The sequence below is a fragment of the Apostichopus japonicus genome, chromosome 21, assembly GCF_037975245.1.
Source record: "Apostichopus japonicus isolate 1M-3 chromosome 21, ASM3797524v1, whole genome shotgun sequence".
Classification (NCBI taxonomy): domain Eukaryota; kingdom Metazoa; phylum Echinodermata; class Holothuroidea; order Aspidochirotida; family Stichopodidae; genus Apostichopus; species Apostichopus japonicus.
This window is the reverse complement of record NC_092581.1, coordinates 2,820,717-2,841,633: the sequence shown is the minus strand read 5'-3', so window position 1 is coordinate 2,841,633 and position 20,917 is coordinate 2,820,717. Positions and strand designations below refer to the sequence as shown.

General features: G+C 42.2%; 1 protein-coding gene across 3 annotated transcripts in view; it reads right to left on the bottom strand.

Annotated features, from left to right (window-relative positions):
• LOC139962610 (Golgi-associated PDZ and coiled-coil motif-containing protein-like) overlaps positions 1 to 20,917 on the bottom strand; it is an 82,891-nt gene that overhangs the window by 37,209 nt on the left and 24,765 nt on the right. For all 3 annotated transcript variants that reach the window (XM_071962746.1, XM_071962747.1, XM_071962748.1), the window contains exon 3: positions 2,433 to 2,608. In XM_071962746.1, the coding sequence (XP_071818847.1) occupies positions 2,433 to 2,608 (176 nt within the window). The remainder of the gene's footprint in view (positions 1 to 2,432; positions 2,609 to 20,917) is intronic.

Sequence of the window (20,917 nt, the reverse complement as noted above, 5' to 3'; positions counted from 1 at the left end):
CTAATTTCAACCGTTTGAAAATATTAAAACCCAGTAGGACCCCCCCCCCCCACTTTTGAAAGATGACAAAATTCAAGGCAATTTGTAACTTGCTCTAAAAATGTCGCTTTATCCACTGACAGTTATTCACAGTTTCAACAATGTCAAGTTTACACTTCATTCCTTCATTATATGTCCTAATCAAGTCAGGCACACATTTTTCATGTACCTATCCTGCAAAACTATCATTTCAGAGAAAATCCAGCAAAGATAAACGCTGTGTTCAAGGAATAATTGCTCCAGTATCACATCGCAAAAATGCTATAGTAACGCAAAGATGTATAGCAGGAGCCTTAGTACTTTTTCAAACTTCAAACAAAATAGAGAGACTTCAAAAACTGCTACAGAAAATATGAACCCTAAATTTGTATGCCCTGTGTTTGTACCCTGGGACTCGGATTAAGAATCAGGATACCTTCTGTTCCAGCACAAATATGATCTCCCTGAGTCCTTCCGACGTCAACAACTACTTTAAGAAACGTACAGATTGCCTGTCACTGTAATTTTAAGTATCAACAGCCATTTAGAGAGCTTGGATTTGATCTTTTCTGATAGTTCAGTACGTTTAATTGCTTCAAGAGATTTGTTCTCTTGCAGAAGCAGAAAGTCACCCCCAGTTTTGTAATTTTGTTACAAATTTATCCTTTTACAAATTTATCCTATTAGGCTTCAAACATCACAACTTTTCAAACACTTGTTCCCAAAATCTGAGGAAAAACTTTCCACTTGCAAGTTTAAAGATTATAATAAATTCATATCATCAATTCCCAAGTGATTATTTTGGAGAAGAAGTTTATACAACTTTTGAAGAAATCTATTTCGAGATGGAATTTCATCTACTTCTGGGATCCGACTCCTTGCATACAATTGTAACATTATTTCCTGGTAAGGAAGTGGTAAAGTGGCCTTGGAAGAGGCCCTCGAGACCGTAAGAAACCCTCCATATCAAATTTGTGTAATATTTGATAATAAATGACAAAAATAAGAAATGTGAATTTAGAAAATCTTTAGAAATATGAACGAATATATGAGAGTGACAAAGTAAAAAAAAATTGTTGCAACAAGTTTGATATTAATTGATTTCTGTTTTGTTTTTGTTGTTGTTGTGTTTTTGTACATTTTTTCTTTCTTCAAACCAATTAGTAATCTAAAAGAAGGCAACAATCAAAGCATGCCAAACAAAAATAAAAACAACTGCATCATGTTAATTACTTTTGCTCAGTGCTATAGTTTGCATGACAGGCAAAAATCTAACTAACGAGAGACGTTTTCTTCTACACATCGCAATCTTCATGCCTTTCAACCAAGCACTTAATGGCAGATTATTATCGACTATCTATTACACCATCCGAGACGACTAAACTTTTTTTGGTCGGGAAACCCAACAAAATATTCTCAGACCATGCCTGACAGATAATCAACCTATTTATAGCGAACACACTCATTGGCACAACTTTTATTTAGATTTCAGTCCCACATTTTTTTTCTTCCAAATGACCTATTTCGGACGATCAGATGACCTAATGAGAAAACCTTGGTAGATTTATGATCGATAGATAATGTTCACAAGCTGAATTTTCGGAGGAATGAATCAGTGTCTTTGATAAACAGAGCACATTACATCCTCCAAAATACAGTCATTTCTTTCTTGATGTATGAAACACTCTTCTTTCAAAGACTGTCTCTTTTGGAATTAAAAGTACCGGAGTTTCACCGTATCAATGAACTAGATATACAGTAAATATATCCATATAAGATTGTGGGGAGACAGGTAAGCGAGGAACAAAGTAAAACACAGACAGTTCCATCAGATCTATTTTCTAGATATTTTGCACAGAGCTGCAGCTCCATTGAATTCTCATTGGTGCTGAGGGTATGTACTGAATTCTGTTCTCTCTCTGTTATAGACATTGTAAAACATTTTACAATTTATTTTTCCGAAATTTTTTGTCACAATAAAAGACTGTTGAAATGTCATGCAAGATATTCCACCTTTTCCAGATAGCGAAACGATGGTATTAAGGCACTTTATTCCAACCCAACGGCTATAAAAACCCCCCTTTTTAAGTAAAAAAAGGATACTGATCAGGCTGTGACGCTTGTGAACACTTCAGTATCCAAGATTGGAAAAAAACTAAGATCCTTGGCTACTGTTCTGTACAGGGAACCGAACAGGGAAATCAGACGAAAAACGCACAATCATAGCACTTTGGATGGTAGCATGAGAAGGAAGGGCATTGACTGGGGGAGCCGGTCATAGAGGGCGTGCAGTGTTAAAAGGTTACCAGTTCCTTCTAGGCGCGGTTGAACGAGGTGGTAAGGTTGTGGGGAGACAGGTAAGGGAGGAGCAAAGTAAATATTCCATCTCATGAATACACTAAACCAAGACGGACCTTCCAGCGAGTTCCTTATCGAGGTATTTAGCAGCGAGTCTGGCTCCGTAGACCTCTCCCTGCAGTTGAAGGATGTAGTCTCTCAAATCTTCGTTCTCCTTCTTCAGTTCTTTCAGTTCAGCGTCCATCTTGGCTTCTCTCTTCGCATCAGATTTAAATGTCTCCATCTCCTCTTCCTGTAATGAAACAAAACAACAACAACAAAAATTTAGACAGAAACATCCAAATTGGTCCTAATTTTCCTACCATGCTTTCACAAAACTGAGGTTTCATCAATTTGAAAACATGGTTGGTATTTAGCCATTATCATGACTATAAAGAACAATTTGAATTATTGATATATTTACTATTTACCACAGCCCTCTTAAAGAATACAGTAAGTGCAATGTTTTACAGCGAGTCTACAAAATGACTTACACAACTCGTTTTTATCGATATATATACTTTTGTCAGAAATGAAAATAAAAGAGGGGAGGGAAAATGCAAACAAGTACTGTATGTCGTAGACGACGCCATAAATTAATAACCGACAACTTTGATCATTTGATGTGTTTGCCAAAGTGCTGGTGAGATCCCCAGACACGGCAGCAGAAATGAGAGTTTTCATTAATACATTAATTTTGCTACTGCTGACGCGGGACTGAACGCCTCTTATAGTAAACAATAGTTTGCATCAAAATTAGAGACATTTCCAAAATAGAAAAAAAAAGCAGCAAACAGTTATATGTATGTACAATGGCTCTTCTCATATTGAGTCAATATCATCTGCAAAATGCTTTAGAATCATTTACCCTCTGTGTGTCATTCACAGTACTTTGCTGCATTGGATGGATACAGTGCTTTCACATATACAGTATGACTATAGTATTTGATAAGCACAGTAACATGAACATTTGAGTTATTCATGATACGGGTCTGTTAACTACAGTATTTGTAGAATACCCTGTGGTAAAGAACATGCAAATGATTTTATAGCAATGAGTTTGAGCTGTTTTCCAACCTACTGATGGTAATTAATTATTTAAGAAGGCTTGTAACACATATACTATATGTATATAATATATACATATATATACAGAGAGAAAGAGATATGTGTGTATGTATAAAATTGAAATTGTAGTGAGTTGGAAAATCCAGAACAGTGAAAAATCTTTCAGCCTCCACCGGGACTCAAACCTGGGCCTCCTGTTTTATATGCGGCCACCCTAAACACTAGGCTATGGATGCTGGTTATGTCCAGAGGTTCGAGGAAGGTCGTAATTCCACTGTAGGCATTTGTCACCTGTATCGAACAATGCTAGTTCTGTTCATCCTCAGTACATCTGTTGTGTGCAATAATCTCATTCAAACTCTGTTGAAATGTTTCGAAGAGCTCTGTTCGTTTCCAAGATATACACAATTGAAGTTTTGATAAAGCTGGCAAACTCATTAAATATGTGCAAACTATGATGGACTGTTGCGCTCATCCAAAATTTCTCATTTTAGGCCGTAATCAGTTAACCCTTAATAGCAAGCCCGCAAATATCATTTGAATCATGTGTTCCTCTTTCCAAAAGGAGACAGTAAAATATTTCAAAAAATCGCCTTAAGCCACAAACCTGTGTTCAGTGTCCTTGAAAATAAGGTTGCGAAAACAGAGGGATAACATAACAGAAAATTAAGCTGGTCACTCCCTTCACATCAGCAATGTGCATGATAAGCTAATGTTTATTCATAAAGAAAACTAGAATTCAGAAAATCTGGTCAATCTTTATGGTCAATCTTTGATGGATTTTGCAGCTATTTTCATGATTTCTAATTTAGAGTGATTAGGACGATGTAGTTCAAAGGTGTCGGTAGACCTTTAAGCTGTGCTTTAGTCTACTACTGTAGTGGACTGGACAATATCCATTTTGTAACATTTCCAAATACATTCACACTTTGAAGCTCGTAAACTCAAGGAACCTTTGACAAGTTGCGTTCCCTATTTTGTCCATCAGTACTGCATCACTTACAAAGTTTCAACAGACCAGTCCCCTTGTTTCTACCAATTGCAATAAACTGCTGATAGATACATGTGTTGTTTCCTACTGCAGTCTCAAACTATTTCCAATAAGTCTCCAACCAGTCGAGTCTTGAAATAAATTCTAAATTTCCATCGATCAACAATTTAGCTATAAAATCAATCACCTTGAATCTTTTTACAGATGTCGGTCACCGATCTGACTCGCACCGTTTGAAATATCTACGAAAGATGAAGGCTATCCCATAATGCACGATTCTCCAATTTTGTTTAATGATTGCCAATGTATACATTCAAAGAAAATACTTCACGCTCGGGGAAACTCTTCCGAAGTCTGCGTTTATAAATCGATAGTGTCGATTCGGCGAGGGGGGAGGGGGTGGGAGGGAGGCCATGACCGGAACGAAGCCATCAATTCTCCATGACAGCCAACATGTCATTTTTATGGACGAGTCTCCAGCCACTTGAAGGGGGCTAACAGGGTCCAATAATTATGTGGTACACCGGCCGATATAAATCAAGGCGTCGGGTTTTATTATCAACCACCGCTCGTAAGTGTAATTGCCTCCTGGTTCCGTGATGAACTGCTTCAAATTTGTATCGGACATTAAAAAGCCACTCAATGAAATATCCTTTCCAACCTCGGATGCCTCATTACCTCTGGAAATCTTACAAATGGACCATGTTTATACAAGTATGCATTTTTCATGGGATTTCTTTGTAAAGGGTATCGTGTAGGACAGTTACGATCACTGTTCGATGGTTAAAGGTTAACGAAAAAGACAGACGGATATATGTATACATGCATGCAAAAATTAGAAGAAAAAAAACAATGACAAATATGTAGCAAACTGTACTGTACTGTACAGTACTGTACAGTACTGTACAGTACTGTATTGTACAGTACAGTACTGTACAGTACTGTACTGTACAATACAGTACTGTACAGTACTGTACTGTACAGTACAGTATTGTACAGTACAATACAGTACTGTACAGTACTGTACAGTACTGTACAGTACTGTACAGTACAGTACAGTACTGTACAGTACTGTACAGTACTGTACTGTATTGTACTGACAATACAGTACAGTATTGTCAGTACAATACAGTACAGTACAGTTTTTGACTTTCTTTTCATTGTACAGCGCTTCGAGATTTTTGGGAGGCGCTTTATAAGTAGTATTTATTATTATTATTATTACTGCACAGAATTCGAGCCGATGGACAAATCTCATCTATTACCATGGCTTAAAATTCAGAATTGTGGCGGATTTGGAAGGAAAAGCAGCAGGGAGGGGTAGATATAGATGAATGCAGTTCTCAAGTTCTAATAAATCAAGAGAAAAAATTATAGCAAACCCTTTAAAGTAAAATAATAATCTTTATACTCAATTGACAATGGTTATAGATGGGGGGATAAATTGGATTATTACTTCCCAGCCAGTTTTCAATTCTTCATTTATTTATAATAAAAAAAAAAAAAGTACTGAAAGATGCAATTTTGACACAAGTATTAAATTCACAACTTTTCAACAAAAAACATTATAAACCCTACAAATTACACAATACTACACCAGTATTGCATGTCAGTGAGCTTAATGTAGATAAATAGATCGGTATCTGAAAAAAAAAATTGTCTTTCAAATTTGTTGAAGAAAATCCTAGTTAGCTTCCATTGTTGTTTCTAGTTACAACAGAAAGTAATACACACCTAGTATTGAGCTACTCAACCTACCATCATAAATATATACATACAGAATGTTGGCATATTAAATGGCATATCTGTGTACGTACACAATGATACTATTGTGCTCTCAACCGCATCCACTGTATGCATGTGTTTTGCTCAATAATGTTAGTTTAGTTCCAGCCTATAGTTATTATAAAATATTGATAAAATTTGTTTACAACAACATGGCTAGAGTTGGACTTTTTACTTATTTTCAAATATGCAAGAAAAATATCTTTGTGTATACATGTATATAATATATATATTTATACGTAGTGTATTAATTTCAGTATTAATAGCAGTATAGTGCTCAATACCACCGATGCAGAGCTACATTGATATGTATAAACACGTTATTCCATAGCGTTTAAGATATATGTCTACAGTACAGTTATGTGGTGAATGCAAATTCCCCACAGTACATGGCAATTGCTTTGTGGATCATTCATAACTGTCCCTTGCCCTCTTAAGAATGAGAGGATTCATGAATAATTGCACATACCTTATCTGAGGCTTAAAAAAAATGTTTTAAAAACAGGGCCACTCGCAGCTGTTGAGAATACAGTTGATTCTGCACACTGTATATGTATGACAAATTTATGCAAGTTATATATTTAGAATTATCAATCAAATACTGAACGATACAAACAGAAATAAACACAGATTATAGCTAGGAAACACTCAATACTGATGTAACATCAGAATATTACACTAAAAAAGTGAATCGAAGAAAGAGGAGCATCTCCGCCACCCAGGAAACCGCTGACCAACAAGTTGTTCTGTATTCTATGAATATTTATGAGGGCATGTCCACAGAATGATGGTAATTTTTAAGGCAATAAATCATCAGCAGGTAGGTAATGTACTATATCAATCAAAGAGTTCATAAGATTTTGCCTTTTCTGTGAGACTTACCACCCAAAGCCTACAGTATATTAGCCTTGTGCTATATGGTTGTGTATAAATGCGCAGTTAATTAAGATGATGCTATGAATACTCTATAAACAATACTATCATTTGGCGAACAATGATACATCATCGATCTCCTCCTTGTCAACTTCAACAAGCAAAAATAGAAGAAAATTCTCAGTTACTGGGTTACGCCTAAATGTATGTCATGTCTGCCATCTTGAACTATTGTTTGATCTTGGGGGAGAGACACAGACTGTCGCTAACTTCTACAGACAGACATTATCATGTGACAGAAGTACAGCGCAGAAATGAGAAACCCTTAAACTTCATGGTCTATGATGATAATTTATCATATCTATTCTTTTCCTGTATCATACTGTGCGTACCCCAAATATTAAGGTATGAAGATAGTTAATCAACAACACATACTTCAACGACTTTACCGCACATTCAAACCGTCAACGTACGTGTTGCTAGGTTCTTCGTCATATTTGCGACATAAATGTTAATTTTTAACAGAGTTTAATCGAGCTTAAAATTACTGTGAAGGTCAAACATTCGAGTCCATCCATCATAAAGAGGGGGGGGGGACAGATCGTTCTGCTGAAGCGTGAGGTACTGTACCGTACGACCCATCAGTAGTGAGGTGACTGAATATGATCGTATATATGTAATATCATTAAAAAATGAAAGAATATTAAAAATGTTCTCACAAATATTGCGTAGAAACTATCACAGAAGGAGTATTGGTGCGATACATATTGATATCATGGATGTTCCTTTTCCTTGATATTAAACAACATTCACCATGGCAACCAGAATACATAGTGGATGTCAATGTGATATCATATGTGCAAGTAGCTATATAACATTGATTTTCATGTTTTCATATGTTGTTTTTTTTTGGAGTTATTCTATTTTGTTATTTTTTATTGCATTTTTTGAAATGATCTTTCACATCATATTCAATATAACCTTATAAATCCCTCAAGGTTTTTAATAAGAAGATCTTATCTTGTGAGAAAAGATCAATTAATAACAACAAGGTAGTTTTTTATATCAGTGCTGAACTGTGAGGTTTTTTTGAAATTTATTTTCTTTGCCTTCTTCGTTTCTTCTTCTCCTTCTCCTTTTGTTTTTCTTTTCATATAAGTTTAGGTTACACTTTGATCAACAACCTTTCACTTTGAATTTCTATAAAACCTTATAAATTCCTCTTGTAAGTTCTTTACTGGAAAGTGTTTTATATTCTCAGGTAAATGTAGGGACTGTAGGTTGGTGTCCTGTCTTGTGTAGTTGTAACTATGAACTCCCTTATGCTGAAAGAATTAATAGGCTTATTGGTATATATTGTGTATAAATATGATCCAGTGGTGCATTTGTTGTGAGGAGACAGGTAAGTAAGAATTTAATTGATTAATTACTGGTAAATTTGCAGGAGGAGGTTAATTATCACACTTAATAAGTGACCAAATACTTGAACTACATTGCTTCTAGAAATTCTGTAAATGTCCTAACCACTGTTCACCATGCTAACTCTTCTCCATTCCTTCTCTAAGCCCCCCTTACCACTCTCAACCCCACCCTTCCTCCCACCCTGCTTCCCACTCTCCACCCTACCCTTCCTCCCATCTTCCTACCCACTCTCAACCCTACCCTTCCTCCCATCTCCCTTCCCACTCTCAACGCTACCCATCCTGATTCCTCTTCATCTCCTGACTTTCACTCTTGAAGAACATATTCAACCACTTCTTTACATACTGCATCAACCTTCATTTTTCGTGTCTGTGAATCTGTACAGTACGGTAGATTAAAGTGCCATCAAGATGACAATATCTAACCATAATTAAGTTGACAATTTTCATAAAATTGTTAAAAAAATGAAATGTAATAAGTTGCCATTTCAAAAATTTTCAGTAAATTATTTAAGAAGACAACAGTTTAAAACTCTGTCAATTTTTTTTCTTGCTATCTTGACATTTTGCTGCAAAAATGTCAATTTATTTGTGGGCAAGGTATTCTTTTCTTGATGGCACTTTTAAGCTGCCATATTACAGAGTAGACATGACACCATAAATCACACAGAACTGACTACAGCAGTCCAGAGAGATTCCTCAAATCTTCACATTAAATTGTTGCGTGTGTTTAATCACACATGTGAGGTGAATTTTTCGCTCTTGCTTCTCCCCAAGGAACAAGAAAAATAATTAATTTCCTTTTACCTGTAATGGCAAAACTTGTAGCAAACAAAATCAATATAGGCTTAACTAGCACTACCAGTAACCTGGCCTTGCTTCAAAATTTACCTCCCTAAAAATTTACCAAATTATTCCTTATTTTTTTTACTTTGAAAACGAAAAAAAAAATATTTAAAAAAAAAAAATCAATTTTTGTCATCAAAATTTATGTATTTAATGTTATAAAACCACAGAGATTCATGTTACATACGGAGTAAAAACTTATAAACTATTTGACTTTCACACCTTTTAATTAACTTTACAAATACATATTTATGAGATTTTCTTTTTTCTTTCTTAATATTTCTGGCTAATAAACATAACTGTAGACAGCTTTTAAAGGTAAAAATAGTGAGGTACTATGAATTTTCCCAGCGGATTCAATGTGCTGCTCATAAATTGAACACATGAGTAGCGTCGTCGCAGCTGTGGCAGACGACTGTGGATAAGACTCGTGCATACTGTAGCAGGCTAGCTGTATATGACAGGTAAACCTGTCAATCTTCACAAGTGTACATGGGAATGCATTTGTGGGGATCCATTACTAACAGAGAGCAAGTATTTAACAGTACCTACTTTACATATATACAACTAGTGTTGCGCCGATAATCGTTTTCAATATCGGTATCGGCCGATATTTGCAATATCGGCAGCATATCGGTATCGGTAAAATTTTGCCTAATTGCCGATAACAGCAAGCCGATATTGAACTTTTTTTTCACAGCAGAGCTACTTATTTATACTTGCAATGATTTGTTAATCTGCCCAAGACGATCCATTTCTTTAGCGTCAGTTAAACTCTTATTCATTTTCGATTAATATCCATGGAAACCTGACCCTCCGTAACCTCTAAAACAAGTCTACGGCGCGCGAATATAACCAATGACCTTCGTGAACCTTGGCCTACACATAGCATTAGTGCAGCATGTATACACTGTACTGTACTAACCATTCATTTTCTCAAAGGCCTCCGTGAAAACCTTGAACATGATGCATAACTGCACTTTTAATTTTCCGCGAACACACTGCCGATTTCCCGCCGGTGTTCGCCCAGCGAACACGCCGAGCACGCGAGCATAAAGGCGTAGTGTCCAGGGACCCGCCTTAGGGCCTTGGTGGGGTCATGGGGTAGAACCCCTTGTGGGGATCCTGGGGGATAAAGCCCCGAAAAATTGGCTTTTTTTTGCGTGTCTGGCGATAAAAAAAAATCGCAGTTGAGTATGCAAAATAATTTTCTTATTTAAATTGTCACGAAACAGATGAAAATTTTAAAATGACAAGTTGGAGTAGCTATATTATGTTATAAAATGAAAAGAGATTTAATCTGTCTTTCAATCTTTAAAAAGTGCAACTTACAAAACTTCCGATATTATGAAACAAACAACGTTCAGCAAAGCCCTGTCTCTAGACTGCCTAACAATGAATAGCGTGCACAATGCGTACATTTTTACAACTGCGGTGTTTAACCCTATACCCAACTACCGCCGTACATGTGCTGCGAATTTTCCCAGGTACCTTCCCAAACACACTGTAAGCTCATGCCCTGTGTAACACCTGTTTGTTAACATTGTTTGGCAAGTTGCCAGGGAACTTTTCAGTTACGTGAGATCCGTAACCGCCGAGGTGGTTAGGCTATTTGCTATACAATTAACTATGGTAGGATATTATTTTTTCCGTATTTTTGGAAATTCTAGAAAATACTTTCTTTTTTCCCCCGCTTAAAAACAGATGTGGTCTTACGGTATATTCATAAATGGATGCACTAGAGCCTTGTTTACATGACATTAGTTGCATTTAGTACGATATGCCAGTTTTGCGTGAATTTTTCGAAAGTGTTTTGTTCGATCTTTCGTAATATTTGAAAGGTGTACCACCTTACTTTCCGTACACAATTGGTCATTTCTCTACTGATTTTCAGTTTTTTTCTTCTCTATACGGTCAAGTGAATAAGTTGTACATTGAGTATAAACTCAATAAATTATCATTTTTACATTGTGATCGACAGTTCGTAACCTAATTAAGATGCAATTTTGCAAGCATACGTTAACACTATAGCTACTTGTAAGTCTTTACGATGTTAAGGCTCACATTTACTGCGTCCATTTTATTATCGCGTGCAGCGCTGCAGTGAAAAAGATTCTGGTTGGATTTCAATTATAATTCTCTTTTTCAAAATCAGGAAAAAAGTCATTCTTTTCAACTTAGGACAAAAGGAAAACAAAACACCATGTTTTGTTGTTTACTTGAAGATTTATTTGTGAATGTATGCATGACTAGAAAGTACGGTTTTGCCTTTATTTTGTCTGTTAAAAAATATCGGTATCGGTATCGGTATCGGACCGATATTGGGATGATAATATCGGATATCGGCCAAAACCGATATTGGTAATATCGGCGCAACACTATATACAACCATATATATATATGTCTCTTGTGGATGGAAATGCCCAGCTGTTACAACAGGACTTTACTACTACACAAAATCTATGATAGGACTTGTTTATACATTAAATCATTTTTAATATCCTAACAGATCCAGTGGATACTTAAATAATTATACTAATCTATGTAGAGATATATAAAGTTAGCAAATCATCATCAGACCTTTTTTTAATTTTTTTTATTATTATTGTCATCTTTAATGAGGATAGTCCTGCTCAGTGCCAAAGCACTGCTCTCCAGAGGAGCCCTCTTACCAATTATAAGTATTAACAAGAATAAAGAATAATTATATAAAACGACTTTCTTTCAGGCAGGATAAAAGCCTCAATTTAAGTCATATCCACGCTGTAAAACCCCCAAATCTAAGGCCTAAACTGGCTTGAAGTATTTATGACTGCTGCTACTAACCTGTCTCCCATATGCATACATGGTAACCATACTTTTGCACCGCACCCTTGCTAGTACCCCTTGCTAATTCTCAACCTACTGAATCTACCGTTCGAAAGTCTACAAAATAATGCTATATAATCCTAGACGATTTGATTCATTGGGCTCAGATTTGGTTCAATCCAATTTTTTTCAGTTCTTGAGCTAGGTGTTTTAGGAGAATAGAAGATTCTCGATTTGCTGACGATTACAGACAACAAGCAGTACGTATATATACGTGTATCCATTGAGAGCCTAGCTATGTCATTTCCCACATTGAGACCCCCTCCCCTGTCCCTCCCATGTCCCTCCCCTGCCCCTGCTTCCAAATTTATCATCCTAAATGCTTAGAACAACAATCAAGGTAATTTCCATACACTGGTATCTTGTTGCTCTTTACAAACTGGTGAATTGTCTGAAGTCAGCAACCCCCCCCCTCCAACCTTTCCCCCCCTGACATTTACCATCACCAGTGTAGTCTTTCCTAAACACATCTATTGTAGAGTGTGATTGTCATAGTGTTACAGAAACAAATTGCAGATACAATATATGGAGAGGAAGGAAATAAGTGCAGTGGTGGAGAGGAGACATGTAAGATACAAGTGAACTTTTTAGTATACAGTGTGTTCAATGTTAATCAGTAAGTACTGTACCTCTATGATTACAACTAGCTTTTACAACTAACTTGTTGCCATGAGATTTTGCAAATCACTTTATCCAAATTGTTGGTAACTTTTATGAAAGTATACACAAAATCGATTGTTCATTAGAATATTTTTTGTGTTAATTTTCATTAATATTAGGTAATCTAATATTCAAAATTTGAGGTTACAGAGTGCATGACAACACAATTTAGCAGAAGAGAATTTATAAAAGGATACCCAAATCAACAACTATCCACAACACTTAGAAACAAAAATGTGATGAATCATGCAAAAAATACAATAGGAGTGGAAGAAATATAATTTAAAAATAGCTACATATTTATTATATCCAAGTTTTATCCCCATTTGGTGCCGAAATCTACATTTACATTGGTCAAGGTCGTTAACGTCATTTTTGGAGATTGAACGCGAGCAAAGTCATTAAATGACATCTGCTTAAGCATTCCCATCTCCCGTTTCTTAATCATCAATATACAGGAATACACGGTTATCTAAATCTGCTTCATTGATTGTCTGGCATAGCTATATTCAGAATTTCACATTTTGGGGGAACAAATGGGTTGGACATAAAATTTAGCCTTAACTATTGAACATGATGTCATAAGAAAATTGATAAAGGAGCATTCCTGCAATTTATATTTAAGTTGCACCCATTGAATTGAAAAATTATGCAGATCTGATGGAATGACGACATGCGTTAGAGACATTGAAGAGCACTAGTAGGTGAATTGACGAGGAGAATGTGGGCAGAGAGTGGGTTCCTAGCAGTGGGTCAACAAGGGACAGTGGGGTGCAGTGTTAAAGAATTATAGATCACTTAATTGAATGTTGTCTAGATCGGAGTACATACATGTATGTACATACAGCACACTATTGTGTACTGTACATGACACTTCTTACGGGGGGCTCAGCCAAGGGTAAACTCTGAGACTTTTATTTTTAACAAAGGATATTTCGAATAGCAGCCTATTAAACCTGTGACCTGCACTCAAATATTTCGGTCGGGTACAGTATGACAAATTAACGATATCATTCGGCCTACAGTGTTAAATCAAGTGGACAGTACACGTCGTCGGACGGCCTGCTATAGCAGAGCGTATAAAGTATTATTACTGCTCAAACCTGTTAATGAGGTTGTAGATGGCACTGCAAATTTAGAAAAGTTTACTCGGTGTCGTTGCTACCGTTTCTCGATGCCGGAGTTCAAGCAACCTCTCGCGTAGATTACTGAGATAATTCATCTCGGAATTTGAGAGGCTAAAAGGAAGATGGGTGAGGAGAAACATGGAATCCATCATGCGGATACGAGTCCCGATGGGAGATCAATGTCAACACTCAGACATCACGTAAAGCTTTGGGTACACCATCTCCCTCCGTTACCATGCCGATTCTGTGAGGCATTTACGACGATCAAGAGAGCGACTCGAGTATTAATGCGGGATTCAAATAGATCCTCACAATTAGTAATTTTTTTTTAAAGTTATAGATACTATCAATTAAATAGATATTTATTTTATTCCACCTGAAGCAAACTTGTATTTACATCCTTTTTGATTGCAACATTAACATCACAACACAAGGTGTAAACACAGTAGTGAGTGTACAAATTGCCAGACCGTCTTCAGTGGTTTGAGATGAGAGTGCATACTTTGCAGTAAAGTGCACAACATCTGCACTTTTAAAGTGCAATAACTTTAACTATCATATTAAACCAAAACTGTTGTTATTTGTACACAAGTCCAATTAACCAAAAGTCACACTATATATAACTTCTAAAGGACATTCCTGAAGAGCTTAATTAACGTCAACCCATCCGTAACTTGCAACGTCAAAATTTCAAGGACAATACTGCAAAAACCCAGATATAGTAGGAATAACCAAGTCTATCAACAGAAGTGCATTGTGGATTGATATTCCAGGATATGAACAAAACAAAAACACATAGGACTTACTTCAGTTTTTATATATCATCATAATATATTATCATAATTAATAAATACTGTCGCCTTTTCTTCTATTCCAAAGAGCTCCAATTTCTGAAGTTTGCATCAGATTCTACGAACCTTTTTTCCCCCGATAATCATCGTCATTTAAATTGTTCTAGATTCCCCAAACCTTAACCGGTTTGTGAATTAACGAGCGACGTACTCACCTCATATAACCTATGCATTACCGTATTAACCTCGCTCTAGCATCTGGCAATTTGTCTGTATGTAAGTGTGGCCATCTCCCTTCCGTAATTTCCAGGCCGCAATGGTGCGGCACCGGACGGAGAAGGGGGAGAGGATCGACCAAGGGGCGGAAACCCCGAGGATACAACCAAAAACATTCTCACCTGAAGAGGCCCTAGGTGGGCTGGTGTGGGTGACAGGTGGGTCCTGAGTGGGCCCGAAGTGGGTCCAGAGTGGGTCGTCGGTGGGTGTAGGCGGGACCCCACGACATCCCTCGAAAATTCCTGGGGGGAAAGGCCGACACATGGTCATATCTGCGTGGCCAGTTCCCCTAGTATCCGAGGAGGGTATCCGACGTGGTTGTATGGTTCCGTCCGCGAGGTCCCCCATAGTGGGGAGGCGGGTCGGGATGTTATATGAGGTGAGTACGTCGCTCGTTAATTCACAAACCGGTTAAGGTTTGGGGAATTCACAGCGCGTACTCCCTCACCTCATATAACCTATGCATTTGTGACACAGGAGCCCTGGCGGTGGGTCGAGGATCTCGCGGGCGGCGGACCTAGGGCCGCTCGGGCAAAATCCCCTTCCGTGGCAGGGGTGTTTGTGAGATAACAGGCGACAAAGGAAGACGGGGTCTTCCAGGCCGCCGCCTTCATAATATCTTCCAGGGGAACCCCCCGGAACCACGCCCTGGACGTGGCGTGGCCTCGGACGTCGTGCGCCCGGACGGGTTCCCCAGGCTGGGTGTGGGCACGAATTAAGTCGGCCATCCACCGTGAAATGGTGTCCTTTGAGGCCGGGGTGTAGGGCGACCGCGGTAAAATGAAGAGCCTGTCCGAGGTACGTAGCTGTTTGGTCCTCTCTATGTACCACTTAAGGGCTCGGACAGGGCACCAGCGCTTGTCTTCCGCGATTGACGAGGCTTGTGACAGACTCGGTAGGAAGATCTCGTTCGGGGTAAAGGTTACTGATTGGTTCTTTGGGAGGAAGTGAGGGTCAGGTAGTAATCTGACTCCTCCTGGTTCGAACCTCGTGAACCCCCGTTGGAGGGTGAGCGCGTGGAGACAGCTTCTGCGCCTGGCAGAGGCGGCCGCGATCAGAAACAGAGTTTTGTGTGTTAGTTTGTCCAATGGAGCATTGTGTAACGGCTCGTACGGAGAGCCCGCAAGGGTCGTCAGGACCTCGTGGAGGGCCCATGACGGGGCCAGGCGGCGCCTGGGAGGGCGTCTGTGGAACATGCCCCTTAAGACCTGGCGGAGGACCGGGTTGGTTCCTACTGAGGAGCCATCCGAGAATCCGCTGTGAACCGCTGCTATTGCGGAGCGGTAATTTCTAATTGTACTTATTTGCTTCCCTTCTCGGAAGAGTTCGAGTAGGAAGGCCGCCACCTGGTCTACTGAGGCCTCCACGGGATCAGCAGCGTTGTCCCCGGCCCAAACATAGTATCGGTGCAGTCTAGAATCGTATGTTTTAACCGTGGACTGCCGGCGGGCATCCACTGCAATGTCCGCAACCTCCGGTGGAAACCCCGCTGTCTGGAGCGAGAGCCGGAGAGTTTCCACGCAGCTAGATGGAGGCTCGTGATGTCGGGGTGGGTTATGTGGCCGCTCCGTTGGGAGAGGAGCTTGGCGGCCGGTGGGAATTTGTATGGTAGGTCTACCAGCATTTCGATGATGAGTGGGAACCATGCTTGATTGGGCCAGCAAGGTGCGATCAAAAGCATGTCCGCTTCCACGTCCCGAAGCATCGTGAGAATTCTGCGGAGTAATCCCAGTGGGGGAAAGGCGTACATGGAGAGGCCCGCCCATGAGACGACTAGGGCGTCGGTCTTCCAGGCCTGCGGGTCGTGGTATCTGGAGCAGAACGTCGGGAGTTTGGCGTTCTTGGCCGTCGCGAACATGTCGACGGACGGCCTGCCGAACAGGTGGAATATGTGGTCGGACCACGTTCGGGAGAGCTCCCATTCCCCATTGTCTAGATACCCCCTGGACAGTGCGTCTGCCAGTATATTGTCTTTCCCTGCTAGGTGGGACGCCCGTAGGCCGATCCGAAGGGAGTCGCAGAGGACGAGCAGGTCCCATGTCCTGCGTAGGAGGGCCAGGGATCGAGTGCCCCCTTGACGGTTGATATACGCCACGGTCGTGGTGTTGTCTGACCGGACCGTGACAGTGTGGCCCGTTAGGTGGGTTGCCCAGTGACGTACGGCCCTCAGGACCGCTTCCGTCTCTAAAATATTGATATGGAGACCCCTCTCGGGCTCCGCCCATTCGCCGGCAACTGTGTGTGTGCCCCATACCGCTCCCCAGCCGCTGAGGGAGGCATCCGTCGTGATCGACGTTGTAGGGGCTGGGTTCCGGAAAGGTCGCCCTGCCGCGATCCTGTCCGACTCTGCCCACCACGTGAGAAACGGGCGAAGCCCCGTTGGAAGTGGGATTGGCGTTGCCGCCGACGACCGATCCGGGGCATAGTGTTTGAGGAGGTGCCGCTGGAGCGGCCTCATTCTGAGTCTGCACAGGTCTAGAAGGTCTGTGAAGCTCGCCATCTTCCCCAATAGGCGCTGCCACGTGAGCGCTGGGGTATTCCGATTGCCTAGTATTTTTCTGGCCGTGGCCACTAGGCTTGCCGTTCTTTCGGCCGTCGGGTAGACCATGCCGCTGGCGAGGTCGAGACGGGCCCCTAAGTATATGATCGATTGAGTGGGCACGAGGTTGGATTTCTCGACATTGATTAACCACCCCAGTTTCGTCAGGAGGGAGACGGTGGCGTTTGTACTGGCGAGAGCCCCTTGTTGGGAGTTGCCGAGTACTAACCAATCGTCTAGGTAGGCGAACACCATTACCCCGTTTCGGCGGAGGTGAGCCAGGACCGCCCTTGTTACCCTGGTGAAAACCCTGGGTGCCGTGGAGAGGCCAAATGGTAGCGCTGTGAAGCGGTAATCTATGGCCTTGTACCTGAACGCGAGGAACCGCTGGTCCTCGAGTCGGATGGGGATATGTAGGTAGGCATCCTTTAGATCGACGGAGGATGCCCACATCCCTGGGCGCAGTAGGTGGAGGATTGATGTGAGAGTCTCCATCCTGAACCTCTCCGGTCGGATGAACCTCCTGTTGAGAGGTCTGAGGTTCAGGATGGGCCTCCAAGTCCCGTTCTTCTTCGGCGTGAGGAAGAACGAGGACCGGGAGAGGGGGCCGTCCGCGTTTGCGGTGGTGACCCGCGTAATGGCGCCTTTTTTGAGAAGACTGTTGATCTCGTCTTCGAGGGCGGCCCGCTTTTCCGGTATCTCGGGTACTGGCGTGGTTGCGAAGAGGCCATATTGGGGTGGGGTAGACGAGAACTCTATCTCGTAGCCCCTTTTTACCACGTCCAGTACCCAGGCTCCTGGGTCGATTTTCTCCCAGTGAGCCCAGAAAACTCTTAGTCGCCCCCCCACCTTGGCCTTGGCTGCTACGGTGGGGTGGGCATCCCTAGGGCCGTTTACCGCGCCCGCGGCTTCCGCGGCTTCCGCGGTATTGCGGGCGGTACGGCCTGTGTTCGGGCCGCGAAGGAGCGGAATGCGTTCGCGGAGCGCCCCGACTCTGACTGTAGCTGGATCTTGAGCGGCTACCTTGTCTTGAGTCAAAACGTGGGCGCGAGGATGAGGTCGGGCGGGACATATGCTCATCCGCCTCCCTCAGAGACTTCATCCTCTCTGCCTCCTCCCGGAGTTTGTCATCGAACTTGCCGCCGAAGAGGTCGCTGCCCAGGATCGGTAAGTTGCGGAACGCGTCCGCCGTGGATCTGGACGACCAATTCAGGGAGTTCAGAACCAGGTCCCGACGTGTCAAGGTAGCCTTAACCGAGACGCGGGCGAACTGGTCTAATACCATCCTGGAAACGGGTCCCAGGAGGGCAATGATGGCGGCGGTATCTTTGCGGGAGATACCCGATGCCTGGGCCTGTTGGAACGATCTGTTCAATAGCTCGGCGAAAAGTAATAGGGCTGACGAGTACTTCATCCCTGCGCGGGAGGCCCTATCTACGTCGAACAGGGAGGATTCTAGGGTCTGTGCACCCTTCTCCCTGAACTTGTCTTTGCCGTCTAAGGCACCCGCCGACCGAAGTCTCTCCTTCACTTGAGGCGGGATTTGGGGTGGCGTGAAAAGACTTTCCCAGTCTTCGTCGCCCACGTGGAAAGTGCGATGGGCTGATCGCTGGAAGGCTGTCCAGCGTTTCGCCTGTGCCACCGCCTCGAACCGCTCTCTACATTCCACATCCACCGGGATGGAGGCTCGAGGCTTTTGGGTGGCCGCGTTCAAAGTGAGTTTGGATGCCGGCCCCTCGTGGGCCCGCGCATCCACCCTTTCCTCGAAGCCGAGGACTCTGCGGAGTACTGCCGTCGCCTTCTCAAAGGCTTCCGCCGAAATTTCTGTACCCCGTAAGGGTTCTTCATCCTCCGCCTCGGAGTCTCCACTGAGGAGGCGGGCACTAGCTGCGATTGACAGCGCATCATCAGCTCTGGAGGAGACGTCGTCCCAGGGATCTGCCTGGGCCTCCTCAGGGGCGAGATCGTCCGTAACCGGTGCTGGCGGTGGCGCCGGTTGTGGTGGAATTGACGGAGCCCCTTGTTGTTCCGGGTCCTGTTGACTCGGCTTTTGTAGCAATTGTCCCAGGAGGTCTTTAACCTGGGAAAGGAGAGCCTGCCCCGGATCTGGGGATTGTCTCCTCTTTCGTTTCTTGGCCCTGTGTCGCCCAGAAGAATGTCCGCTCGAGGACGAGGGCGACGAGCCAGACCTCGACCTGCGTCGAGGTCGCCGGTGTCTTTCCCGGCTCCTACCGCGGCTACGGCTGTGGGTACGGCTTCTGCTTCGGCTTTGGCGCCGTTCCGTACTCTCCGGGGAGAACCCCGAGAAATCTCTCCGGTTGTGGTCCCACGACCCCGGAGTTGAAGTAAATAAGTCCGCCACCGCTTGTCTTCGGGGGCTTCTGGACTCCACGTGGCCTGAAGTGGACGGACCCTCCTGGGGTCGCGGCCGTGGCTGAGCTGACGCCGCACGGGAATTAGCTCCATCTCGTATGGATACCCGTTCCTGAGGAGGGTTTGAGCCATCTCGTATGGCGCCCTCCGTTCCCCCATGTTTAGGGCTTATGCCATCTCTTATGGCCGCCTGGGGTTCCTTCGCCGGCGGCTTCTTTTTCCCCTGCTTTGAGGAAGCCGCCTTCTTTCTTTTTTCTGCGGCTTTATCCGCCAGCCAGGTACCGATCAAATCCCAGCGCTCCTGGGTCCAGTCCTGGCAAATGGAGCAGGTCTGCTTACTCCCGCATGGGCGACACTTTGGGCATAAATCATGCTTATCCCATGCTTTGAACGGACGGAACTGCTTACAAGAACGGCAGTTTTCCATCCTTTTTTTTTTTTTTTTTTCCGAGAAATCTCCGAAAAAATTTTTTTTTTTTCGAGAAATCTCCGAGACCTGAAGCTGTGAAAACTAAATCAAAAACAGTTACTTTACTGCAGAATGAAAACGTACACGGCTGCTGTACGTGAACAGCAAGAAATTCGTATCTAAACCAGTACGAAAAATAAACAAGGCAGTTACTTTACTGCAAAGGGAAAACGTACACGACTGCTGTACGAAAACCGTATGAAGAACTAAACAAAGCAGTTACTTAACTGCAAGTAAGCCCACGTACACGACTGCTGTACGTGGAAGTAAATAAACGCTAGGGGAACGCTACACTAAGGTGCGGGCCTAGCCACGCTACGTGAACCACGTTCACGAGGTAAACCAAAAAAAACGTTCGAAAATCACGAAAGAAAAAACGTTTCAAAGACAAAAAGCAGTTCAAACGTGCAGGACGTTGAATAGATGAAAAAGAATTACAAAAACAACGATAAACTTTAGACGAAGTAATTGAAAT